A 13367-nucleotide genomic window follows, 5' to 3' on the forward strand; every position below is an offset into this window, starting at 1 on the left:
ATCAGTTAAAAACACTTTTCTTGAGAAAGCAATGGTAAAAAGATGTGTTTTAAGATAGAGCCCCTAAGACCTTCAGGCAGACTGTTCTAGAGTTTAGGGGCATAGTTAACCCTTCACTAAGTCCTGCCCCCGCACGCAGACTGGCCAATCATGACGTAGCATCGGGCCGGCTCAGACCAGGGTTCGACAACAACACAGCTGTGCTCCATTGACTCGAATGCAGTCATTTCAGATTTCCTTCATTTTTGGGCTGGTTTTGTGGATTTGGAGCTAAATGTTGTGCCTGGGGCACTTCGTGTATTAATGATACTCGTTACCTGGAGAGGTTGGAAAAAGATATATGTTTCTTCCCTGTTTCAAAACCAAAATCAGACCCTGAAAAGTGTAGGGTTAGCTAGCTAGCTACTGAAGATATAGCCTACTGAATGTATACACATGCTGCTTTTGCTTTTTAATGGTTATAACAGTGAAAAAAAGGCCGACCCTGCTGTACAGGAACCAGTGAAGGGAAGCAGGGAAACTTTGCTGATATTGAACCAGCTGTGTGTCATCGCAGTGTGTGCAGATGAACGTTGTTTGACTTCCCCCAGAGATCCCTGCCTGTCCAGTGGCAGAGGTCTGGGTGCTGGCAACACTGTTCATCTGCACACACTGCGATGCCACACAGCTGGTTCAATATCAGCAAAGTTTCCCTTTATATTCATTGTCTTCTGTGGTGATCAGCAGTGATGTGGTGTCAGTTGATGTCAGTTTGACATCCTGGATATATCCTTCAAACACAGACTGTAGACCCCTCTGTCTGCTTCTCTCTGGAATCACTGTTTCATTTTTCCAAAAAAATATGATATTATTTCTTCAGGGAGTGCAGTTAGTTACAGTGTGGGCTCCACGCTTACTCTGACAGCATGTCAGACCAAAACAGGGGGGGGGGACCTAGCAGGCACATTTATCTTGATCATATCAGACCGATAAGTTGAACCAAAGCCATGTAGTGAACTAGAAGCCAATAAAGGAATTTTAAAATTAATTCTGTGACAGACAGGTAACCAAAGCGATGACTTTAAGATTGGAGTAATGTCTGGTTTTTGTCAGAACATATGCTGCTGCATTCTATACAAGCTGTAATTCACTTTCTGAGTCCACCAGAGAGAAGAGTGTTACAATAGTCCGGTCGGCTGGAAAAAAAAGGCATGAATCAACTTTTCTGTATCTGTATGGGACAGAAACAGTCTGACTCTTGCAATATCCCTGAAGTGATAAAACCACACTTTAGTCACATTTCTAACATGTTGTTCAAAGTTCAGGTCAGGGTCAGTGATAACACCAAGGTTTTTCCATGTTCCTTGGTGTTCAGTGCAAATGTTTTCAGGTGGTTAGACAGTTCTCTCTCCACTCCACCAATCTTCTTGGTTTAACTGAAAGAAGTTCTGATCCAACCGCAAACTTATGCCAGATATATATGCAGTCAGGTTATTGATTGAACTATAGTCATTTGATTTTACAGAGATTTATTGTTGCGTGTCATCTGCGTAATTATAGAAATGAATGTTGTGATATCTAATAATATTGCTGAGTGGTAGTATATACAGACTGAAGAGAACTGGGCCTAAAATAGAGACCTGCGGGACACCACATGCAAACAGGGATTTTTTCTAAAATCTTAGAAGAGGCAGGTTGGAGATTGGTCTGTAATTAGACAAGACAGAACAATCAGTGTTGTCTTTTTTAAGGAGTGGTTTATTTAAAGTTTTTTAAAAAGTAGTTGGAATGGGATCTAGAGCACAGGTAGATGATTTTAGCTCACAGACAACTCTCTTTATTGTTTCCATGCCATGGTTATTGTTCAGAAAGCACTGCCAACGCAAATGTTATAATTTACACTTGAGGCTGATGCTGTTGTTATACATGCCACGCACGTCATGCCTCTTTTGCTTCCATGATGCCGGCATGCTGTCAAAAATCACATTGTTTGGTGCTGTGTAAAAATGCAATGGTGACATAAAGGAGGGACTTTGTAGCAGCTCTATAGTCTGATCTCTGTGTAAAAAGGGCTCATGTGTGCTCATCTTTTTTTCTGATCCAGACGTTCTGAAGGTTTCTACCAGGAGCCAAATTATCGGTAGAGGTCTCCTCCTCTCCAAAACAAACAAATCCAGTGATTTAAACTGGTTAAAAAACACCAAATAAGCATGTTTTTCCAATGCTGCTTATCACAGAGTGGAGATAGCTAACGTGAAAATGTGATTGGCCCTATGTCGAGCCAGTGTTTGGTTTTTGCATTCTGGGCTGCTGTAGAAAAGGACCAGGCCCCCAGGGAGTGTGCCCTTGGTACTACAATTTCTGGGGTCCATTACATGATGCCATTAGGCCCAAAAGGACTTTTCCCCAGACTTTCACTGGGACAGAGACGTCTGTAAATCAGTGGATATATATTTTTGGCATCACCACACCTGCCAAATGATTTGTTTCACTTTCAGGATTTGATCTATTTGGTCCAATAATACTTGGAAAGTTTAGAGGAGCCACAAGATTAAATCATTTTATCCCCATTTAAGTTAACAAAGCACTAAACCAAAGTATCCACCCTGGCCGGCTGAAGTCTCTAGTGCTCTTACTCTATGAGCCCATTGATGCAGAAGCAGCACTGATCATCCGGTAATTTCATACCATGGAAACAGAGCTTCTTTGGCACCACTGAGCCACTTTCTCAAGAATGTCCTGCTTTCAATGCTGCATCCAGGTCTCTTAATACGTCCATACAAAGGACTCAGTCCCTATGTAGATAAGGAAGGACTTATTCTAAGGTAATGAAAACACAATGATTCTTATTTTCAGGTGATTATATATCACCCTCAACCCTCCCCACTGGACCATTAATGCAGGGATTATTAGTTTGAAATGCATTAAGTGGCACCCACTCTGAGCTCCAGTTCTGCCTCTCCCTGCTCCATTCACACCTAATTGTTGGGATCAGGTGTGTTCAGCTAATTGCTGCTCAGGTGCAGGCAGCGAAGTGAGAGATGGAAAGCCCTCAAGGAAAACCAAAGAAGAAGGGATGGTAAAATCTGAGGACTGGTAGCTGGAACCATGGTAGGCTACAGATGCTTTTAGTGTAAGCAATACTAAAACATGTACGCTGTGTAATACTTGAGAGTGAATACATTGTTGAAGGGATAGTTCAGTTTTTTTGAGGTGGAGTTGTATGTGCTAGGCTACTTATCCATAATTAGTGTATTATATACAGTAGATGTTTTCACTGGTTTTGAAGAAAGAGATAGAACATCATAATTTTCCCATTGGAAATCAATGTCTGACATTGAGGTGAAGCAGTGAAAATGCTCTTAATATAGTATACACTTGAACTGATTTTGATTTCTTTTAGGTGAGACTTTTTAAGTGGTTAAAATTAATTTTGTTTGGTATCGTTGTTATCTTACCTGTCTGTAAAACCATGTGAGCATGTCAAAAACTTGGATGTGATTTTAGACACTGATCTTAACTTCCAGAAGCACATCTCTAATATTATAGACAGTCTCTGTCCTTCTCCTGTGTAATAGACTGCCTTTTATAAACTCCAAAACATATCAAAAGTTATATGCTTCTTGTCTCACTAAGACTCTGAAAAGCTGGTTCATGCTTTCATTTTCAGTTTGCTGGATTACTGTAATGGACTTTTTGCTGAAACTGACAAAGCAGACATTAAATAAACTCTAGCTTATTCAGAATGCAGCAGCCAGAGCTTTAATTTCTCATAGCTGTTTGGGATCAGTGGGACCTGATAAGTATAAAAACTAAACCTTGTTAACAATAATTAAGTCCCAATATCTTCAAATGAGATGATAATAAAGCCCCAATGTCTTCAAATGAGTACTTTCTCATTAATAACGTCTTAGCTTGTGGCTAAAATTGGTCAAATTTGTTGGAATATCAAACTACAAATATTATTAAACATAAATAAACAAGTTTCAACCATAAAATGTGATCAGGTTTTGTACGTTTTCCACTTTTGTGTTGGGGTGGGCTGCAGACTGACTTGGTAGAGATTGCTGCCATCTTGTTTTTACATGGATTAGCATATTGTGGTCTTACTACCACTGGATGGCACAAAAAAGTGTCCACGAACGAGGACAACAGGTCTCAGTTAAGCAGAATGAAGTATAAGGTGTAGCAAACCCAAAATGTAATATCCTCATATGGGGACACAGGGTCTGACTTATTGCTGACCCCTTCACAGCAGTAGATTGTGTAGCTTCCATTTTGGACTCTAGCCTGTTTCTCCTAACCAAAGAGCATGGATACCAAGAGACGAAGCTCAATAGAACGCCCCATAGCAACAGACTCGTCCATGGTTTCGTCCTACCGCCGCCATTTTGGACTGTCAACAGACCTCAGCAGACCCGCTTGCATACAAAAACACACAGACAAACTGAAGTATATCGCTATTAATTATGCTTACAATGCTACTCACCTCGTGATAGCTTGGTCACAGCTGCTTTTTCACGTTTTTGTAAAGCAAAATATAGACTTTAAAAAAAACAAAACAAAGAAAAACGGCCTAGATGGCATCTCTACATATTACATCCACTTATGAGAAGATTAACTTAATTACTCCTTCAAAATCACCCCATAAGCCAACCTAGCAAAAACTAAAAAAAAAAATAAATAAATAAATATTTTAACTAGAAACACATTAATGGCGACACATAGTCAGGAATAAATATTTATTTACAGTTTGTACAGTAAGGGGACAGTAATAATAATAATAATAATAATAATAATAATATATAGGCTATTTTAATATGATATATTTTAATGCTAAAGCATTAATCAATTCAGATATAAATGGTCCAAGAGGCCATATATACTTACACCTCGGGAGTTCTTACCTGTCGGGATCCTTCGGGAAACGGTGGAAGGCCAGGTGCGGGGTGTTCCACTGATAGTTGTTGCAGTTAATTGCACTACACTGTTTTCTTTTACTTTTTTTCTCCTCTCTCCTTGACATCTTATATGTTGTCTGGGCGCAACAGTCCAAGCTCAACAGTCCAAAATGGCGGCAGCGCTACCGCAGCGCCCCTAGTGGCTGTTGGCAAAAATTCAACAGAGCTTCGCCTCTTGGTATCCATGCTCTTTGTCCTAACTGGGGACATGCCGACCGCCATCTACTGTATGTAACATATAGCCTGGAAATCCAGACCCAAATCTAGAAAGATTTAGGGTCTGGCCAAGAGTAATGAAAATGGCCCAACTCGAGGGGCGGCACCAAGCATGCATTTGTAAATATCACTGCACGCAATTGGATAACACTACGACCAATCAGAGCAATACACGGGGTGATGTATCGAGAGCTTAGCTACCAGCGGAGCTAACTGGTAGATTAGGCTCTTGCCGTATCCGGTCGGCAAAACAGCAAAAACGTCCTTCTTGCAAAGGAAAGATTCGAGCGCCGTCTTCTGTTCCTCTTTTAGAGAAAAAGCCAAGTCTAACTCGGTCATTGTAGCAGCCAAAGCCGTTTCAAACAACTGGTGTTCATCCGTAGCCATCTTGCAATGTTTACTGACTGATTCCGGACTTTGTTGTCGCAGCGCTGTCGTCATCTGTTTAGCTCACCTCTGGCCCGCCTATATCAGATACACCGATGTGATTGGTGCAGCTCGGTTTCTTGGGCATGGGTAATGAGCATCATTACTGATTGCCAGAGTGACTCGCTGAGCAAATTCAAATTGTGCTCTCGTGAGAACTCTGGATTTCCAGGGTATGTGAAATACTGTTTATGGATAAGAATTCAATACAACCCCATTTAAAAAAAATGAACTACCCCTTTAAAATCTCACCGGGGTCGGAAACATTTCTGCCTCTCTCCTCTTGACAGGGAGTCCTGAGTTTGTCGCCGTCTGGTGGCCACACAGGTAAACCACAGTGTGAGCGGATAGGGAGACACAGAGGGAAAGAAAGAGAGAGAGAGAGAGAGAGAGAGAGAGAGAGAGAGAGAGAGAGAGCGAAAGCACACAGAGCTCAGAGCATGTCGCCTCCTGTTGCTGCACCTCACTGTGGGATCTGCTGTCGACCTTTCAGACTGTACACATGAACGCAGAGAGCCTTTTTCACGCGTTTCCTCGCTATGTGCGACCCGGAGGTTTGTCGGAGTGAGCCGGCACAGCGTCAGCTCTGAGTCCGGAGGGGGGAAACAGGCTTTGTCATTGCGGGGATTTTTTTTGTTTGACACAACTTGGCAGAGAAGTCGCTTGCTGCTGCTGCCGCCAGAGCTTGTTTGTTTGCAGAGAAAGTGTGAAACAAGTGTCAGAAAGAGAGCAACAGATGTTTCTGGTGGATATGCGGCCGGCTGAGGAATGAGAGCAGCGGCGAGGCACCGGCGGCCCTTCCAGCGGTTCTGCTGCTGTGGAGTCGGAGTGGTCGCCCTCATTTGGCTCGCACAGGTCATCCAGGCACCAGGTGAGACCTTAATATAGACATACGGGCTGCGCGCGCCTGCGTGCGTGCACAATAATCATATGGACATTCTTTGGATACACACTGGAAAATTAATATTATTTTAATATAATAGTCTTAAGCATGCAGCACTTATTGATAAGTACACACAGTGTGCACAATATGAATGTTGAATTTACATGAATGTATAGATCTGATTTTATGTGTGCAGCTATCAGGAGCCCACATTTTACACTGATGCTAGACCTAAAGTTTGATTTGCTGTATTAAATTCAGTATCTTATCAAGAGAAAAGGAAATTGTAGAAATATTTATCATCACACAATTAAAAACAGACCAGTATTGTCTCAGTGAAGACCCACATTTGTTATACTAGCAGAAAATGCTGCATTATCCATATATTCAGAGCACAACATGTAGTGCTTTGTCTTCATTTGGACCTCTAATGTACTTCCATTTCCTCTTATCCATGGATATAAAATTGTTTTTTCTATATATGCAGTGTCTTGTATTGGAATATCCCTGTAAATATTATTGTAGAAAGGAGCTGCATTTAACTGTCTAACAAAGACAAGTGGTGCAAAACTTGACCACAGTCCAGCATTGTGCCATTTTCGGTGGCAAATATTGTCCTCAAAGTAACAAACAGTGCTGCAGCTGAATCACGCTTCTAAATATTTAAATCAGTGATTTCCAACATGCCCATCTCCCAGCGTCTGTCCCTCTGGCCTTGCTCCACTCACACTGCAGAAAGGTGACAGTTTGGTGATTACATAAAGCAGACAGAAATCGTGGCTCGTATAAATCCAATCATAGGGGATAAGTTCGGTTATGGGTTGGTGGAGATTGAGCGAGGTTATTTTAACTTTGTCTCAGCAGAAACACTATATAAGACATGTTGGATACAATTTTTTGTGGACATATCCTTAGATACTGCCCTTGCTGGCCTTTGCACAAGAATGTGTTTTTCATTCTCTGTATGTATGCATCTAAAGGCATCTCCCCCCTAGCTCATTATCCTCTCATCATCTTTGCTGATGCAGTCACACACTGTCACACACAATCAGTGGTGTAGTGGAGGGTACACGCAGGGTTTATGGGGTACACCCACATCATTTTCTGGCCATTTACAGTTTTATATATAGGTATGTATGAGGGGGAGAGTATACCCACCTCCTCCTTGGTAATCTACCCATCTACCTAGCAGTACAGCCACCGTATCACTACCACTACACCCCTGCACACACCCATCAGCAGCCTCTGTCCTTCTCCTGTGTGTGTTATAATGAAATGAATCGTTGAACTTTTCATATCAGGAGTGTCTGATTTACATCCAGGTTTCATCCTAGTATTGCAAGCCGGCCCTTCGTGGAAGAGTGTCCCGGTGAATGAGCCGTGTCATTAATATTTATACTTCACCTTTAAATTATGAGTGTGCCATCAACCAGAAGAGGTTTTTTGAACCGAGATCAAGGCCGCTCAACTTAAACCATATAAAAGCACAGGGCAAGGCATGTGGTCTGCTGTTTGTAATGGCGACAGGCAGGTTACTCTTTCGCAATGCTTGGAAAATATTACACATACTGTAGCATCCTGAATACCGCTGCTTGTAGAGCCATTTATGGATGTGCTGAACCAACACACCAATAATATCAGTCTGATTCTAGAAAAAAAAAAACACTGGATTGGATATTGAAAAATATAAGTTAAAATCACAATAAAAATGTAGGCTTGTATTATGAGTTGTAAAGACAACAGTCTCAAGACGAAACATTTCCAGAAGCAAAAAACATTGTTGGAAGCAATAAATTAATTCAACAAACTGCTTTGCTGAAGATAACCAACCATTTCATGGGGTTTTAATGCTTAACTAAACATTTCAAGCCTTACTGGCCAACATATTATCTCTAAGATAGCCGTCCCTCGTCTGTACAAGCGAGTGGATTCCTTTTAGAAACATTTATAAAACGCAGTAGCAGTGAGTCTATGAGCTGACACTTAATGATGTGCGTCCATGTCTTGGCTCTGTCTGACAACACAATGGATAGACTGAAGTTCAGCATTTATTGAAAAGCTTAAACAGTTTCCATTATGACAAAAATAAAATGCTTTTTGTACAGTTAAGTAGATAATAAATCTGCAATAATTGATTGTTTGGTCTCATGGGGGCTGTGGAAAAAACATTACAAATCATCTTTTAAGGTTAAAAGAGCAAAAATGGTAGCTAATAGCTTGTGTACACATCCAGCAGGCACAAAGCAACATTGGCATCCTTTGGAGTCATATTTTTGTCCTCCTGATGACTGTAAGGGTGCATCCACACCTGCCCTGTTTGGTTCAGTTCAATTGAATTCAATTTCCTTTGCCTCCTAAGTGCAGTTCATTTGGGCAGGTGTGAACACAGCAATTGACTCGGGTGTGCACCAAAACAACCGGGCCGAGACCTTCTTGACATGGTGGTCTCACTACAGTGAACAAATGAACTCTTGTGCAGTTCGTTTGTGGTGAGAACGTGTCCCGACCTCGATTTGAACCAACTCACATTACGCATTGTTTGGGTTAAACAAGCATGATCATGTTCGGTCCCGGAGGATTTTCCTTTACAGCCTTTTTTTCTAGTTGGAGCCGCGCCTCGTTTTCAAACTGTATGGTTTGACTAAAATGAACAATGACAGCAATATAGTCCACGATGAGCAGCGCTAAAATCAACCTGCGTAGTTGTCCCTCCATTGTGACATTAGAAAATGTCACGTTTATCTTGCAAGTGTACTCTTCTTCAAGGTTTTGTTTACTTCCTGGATTTTTCCTGCAAATTCTGACCAATCAAGAGCAGCTTTCTCGTGCAAGCCTTTTTATCTGGTCCACTTGTAAATGCTGCCGTGAGAACACGAACCAACTCTAGGCAATTATACAATTTTGTAACACAATGAGTCCCAGATTCAGACCAGACCAAGCAAGACAACTCTAGGTCTGAACGCACCCTAAGTTTAATATTTACTCTACTTTTATCTCTGTTTTTGGTCTCCACTACCTCCTGGGGAATATCTGACTCTTTAGCTGCCAAATGCTCCACTACGTTCACCAGCTAGTCACTGTCTTTGTCTGCCTGTCAATTGGTGCTGAGCAGGTAGCGTACAGTCAGTTTATCAGCTGAAGCCGCTGCTTGTTACGACAGGAAACAAAGCTGAAAAGAAAGGGGAGGCTAAACTTGGCTGTGTGCTCAAAAACAAACAGGATAAAATAATCTAAAATGCTCATTAGAACAGAGAGAAAATACAGAGTCAGGTGATGATTCTCATTGTAGGTTCGTCAGTACGAGCGACCCCTTAATATACTTAGTTGTCATGTGATCCATTGCTAATCGAAAAGTATTGATTATAGCTACTTTAAAGTCTGTAGAATTTAAACATTTCTGACTTTGGCATCCTCTAGTGGGTTTCCACCAGTTTGACAAATTTTTCTACACACAAAAAACTCAGAATAATGTTATCAGAATAATTGGAAAATTAAAAGAAGAAATGGCCACACAATTTGGTTTTGATCCAGTACCAACTATTACGAAGCCAGAATCGGCAATACTTTTTATTATTAAAATGGCTCATGCACTTTTATGTCTGGGAAAGCAGTGTGTCATGATTTATGAGTTGAATCATAAATCAGTTCAAGTAACAGCTCCTAACGACCAATTACAGTTGAAAATGTAACACTGACCAATGCTGAAGATCTGATTTGGCTAATTTCTCTAGGCTACTATATTCCTGGATATTCCTCCCCTGAGCCTCTGTGAACACACTCTGCCAGTGAACTCAGTCTCTGTGTCAGAGGTCTGGATGCTGAGGCATGTCCCTCCTCCTTCTCCCCTCTTTTCAGTTTCAGCTGCAAGATCTCTTTCTCATGTTTTTTCCCTCTTTCATTAAGCCATCACTGCTATATGTGTCTAATTAAACTTGTCAGGCTCGGACACACTTTCCACATTGAACGTAAGTGGACAGCTATGGTCACGTGGATGTGCTCACGTTTCTAATCATGGTATAACTGAGGGTCCATGTCAGCCCCTAGCAGTCAACAGGAGGGCTGGGAGGTGAGCTTGTGACTGCTGACATCAGGTGAAAGTGAAACTAAGAAGACGCTGCTGGGTCTGGAGTAAGTAATTTGAGTGTAGACAACACAAAAGCAGTGGAGAAGCAAAGTACATCCAATAGATGTGTTCACGACAACGGAACATTGTGTGCGCAGACGCTTTTACTCTTGAAATACAAATAAATACGACGTAGAAGAGAGACAATGATCTGAGTTTTGGTGTTGATCCAAGTGATGCTCGGATCAATTTTCAAAATGGAAACATAAGATCGAGAGTATCGATATTTTGGTAGAAAAAACAACCTTTTTTCATATATTTTAGATTTCTTTTTATTCATATATGTACATGTGACAGATAATCTGTGAAAAAAATCATTTTCATTGGCTCCTCCTAGTGCTCCTTATGGTATTTGCATGAATCCACCGCGCCTGAACAAAAACAACCAATCAGAGTCAGGAGGAGTCTCTCACACAGTGTCAGTCACTGCTCGTGTACACGCCCTCCTCTCCCATGCATGCTTGCACTTAGTCAAGCTCTATTTTAAGCGTATCTTCAAGAGGAGTTTTGCCAACACAACAGCTGAGAAACAACGACCAGCAATAAAAAACAGCTCATCCGTCCTCTGCTAACAACAGCGTGCACAGCAGAGACAGACAACGAAAAGCTGGCTTTCACTTTCACAGGTCACAAGCACAAGCAGGGATTGACACTGTGTTAGAGACTTCTCCTGGCTCTAATTGGTTGTTTTCATTCAGGCACAGAGGATCCTTGCAAATGCCATGAGGAGCACTGGGAGGAGCCAGAGGAACCTCATTTTTTCATAGCACATCTGTCTCCTGTACTACTGTCAAGATACGGTGACGGTTTCAACAAATATCACAGAAAGTTATTTTCTTAAAAGTTACCCACTGACCCTTTAAAATCAGGATTTCTGAGAATTTCGTTGACTGAATGCCAATTTAGGGACTCAGCATATGACTGAGGGCCACACAGGAGAAACGCATATGGCACTTCTACAGTAAACCGTGGACTTGTCAACCAAAAGCGCTATTATTAGCGAACATCACTAGCATTAGACCTTTTAACAGAGTGATCAGCATCATTTCGCTCCACTGTGTGATTTTAGACAGCATGCCGGCATGGCGGAATCAAATGAGGTGTGTCAGGTAACAGAATAAAGTCAGTCTCTAGCGTGACATATAGCATACGTGTTTTATAAACAGTCTCTGTGATATGGTGGCTGTTCGCGTCTTCTGTTCGGAGAGCAAGGTGCTCCTGGACCTCAGTTATCCCAATTTGCTGACACTGTTCTTATTCTTTGAGTTAGCTGCTAGCTGCTAGCAGCTAATTTTTTAATCCCCCGTGGTGGTTCGCATGCGTGACACATCTTTAAAACGTCACTCTTGTGTCCAGCTCCTGCCGTCTGTCCTGTATAGAGGTAATTTTGGTGCTGTTGCCACTGAGATGCCGGCTTAAAGGCGAGACAACTCTGTCCCCTCATTCTGTGATTGTACTGTTTATACAGATTGGTGAAGAGGAATAAAGGCAGGATATTCCCACAATGATGAGATAGTGTAAAAGTCGCTGCTGATGACAGAACATAACTTCTGCAATATCCGTGAGGTGCCACTATGGGGTGCCGTTTGTAAAGTGTCTCACGCTGAAAATAACATCAACATGTTGCCACATTTAGCTTCAAACAGTGTTTAAAAAAGTGTTGTGAATTTTTTAACGTCACCTTTTACCACATTTACAGCAATATTTGTTAACTTAGAAATATATTAAATAGTTAAATCTAAATATTAAATGTGGCACCTAAATGTTAAATCTAAATGCTAAATCTAAATCTAAATCTAAATATTAAATCTAAATCTAAATGTTAAATCTAAATGCTAAATATAAATGTTAAATGTTAAATCTAAATGTTCTGGGTGAAACTAAATATTTAGCTAATATGCAAATTCACACTGCCGGTCACCGGAAGTACCAAAATAAAAGCTCGAGATGGTCAGACTGTGTTTATAGAATCAAATAACGAATTAAAACCAACTTATCGGGGGAAATGAACACTTGAACATACATTAGCGTGATAATATCTACCTAAAATAACAAGAAACGTGTTTGGAGAAATTTTATTTGATGTGTACTTTGAGTTGTTAGTGTCCCTTCGGAGGGATTAACAACCTAAGCTAAGCTAACAACCGTTAGCTCTTAGCCCCGTTAGCAGTGTCTGTAATGACTCATTAACTCTTAAATGGTCTGTGAAAAAAATATTTTTTTCCAGCGGAAAAATATTTTTTTCCAGCGGATGTCTTAGTTACAACATGATTGAGCTAGCGAAGCAGTTTTGTGTTGCGATGTGTGGTATTTATTCAGTTTTGGGAAATCACAATGTCTAGAAAGCATCAGTAGCTGCAGCAGCAGCAAAGCTATCAGGACGTCATCTGTTAAAAGCCTCCAGTTGTCAGATACGACATGAAACTACTCCAGTTAGCTCAATCATGTTGTAACTAAGACATCCGCTGGAAAAAAATATTTTTTTTCACAGACCGTTTAGAGTTAATGAGTCATTACAGACACCGCTAACGGGGCTAACAGCTAACGGTTAGCCCCGCTAATCTACGATAACCATGTTATTAATTTCAGAACGTGATAGTAATGTTTGTTCAATCATTGTGTTTATAGACTTTACAAAGACCAGATTAGTCTAAACAGTGATATAGTGACGTGAAAAATGTGAGATATGCATATATATATGTAGCTAAACTCCGCTGGTTTTCTACCCGGAAGTATATGTAAACAACAAGGTGATTCCCTCCGAAGGGACACTAACAAC

General features: G+C 41.0%; 1 protein-coding gene across 2 annotated transcripts in view; it reads left to right on the forward strand.

Moving 5' to 3' along the window:
• The first annotated feature begins 6018 nt into the window (after window positions 1-6018).
• Window positions 6019-13367, forward strand: part of LOC117268816 (sodium/potassium/calcium exchanger 3) — a 35760-nt gene continuing 28411 nt past the window's right edge. The window contains exon 1 of one of the 2 annotated variants that reach the window (XM_033645518.2): window positions 6019-6453. In XM_033645518.2, the coding sequence (XP_033501409.1) occupies window positions 6351-6453 (103 nt within the window). In that variant the 5' untranslated portion in view covers window positions 6019-6350. The remainder of the gene's footprint in view (window positions 6454-13367) is intronic. The other variant, XM_078172415.1, reaches the window with a different exon arrangement.

The sequence above is a fragment of the Epinephelus lanceolatus genome, chromosome 11 (genome assembly GCF_041903045.1).
Source record: "Epinephelus lanceolatus isolate andai-2023 chromosome 11, ASM4190304v1, whole genome shotgun sequence".
Lineage (NCBI taxonomy): Eukaryota > Metazoa > Chordata > Actinopteri > Perciformes > Serranidae > Epinephelus > Epinephelus lanceolatus.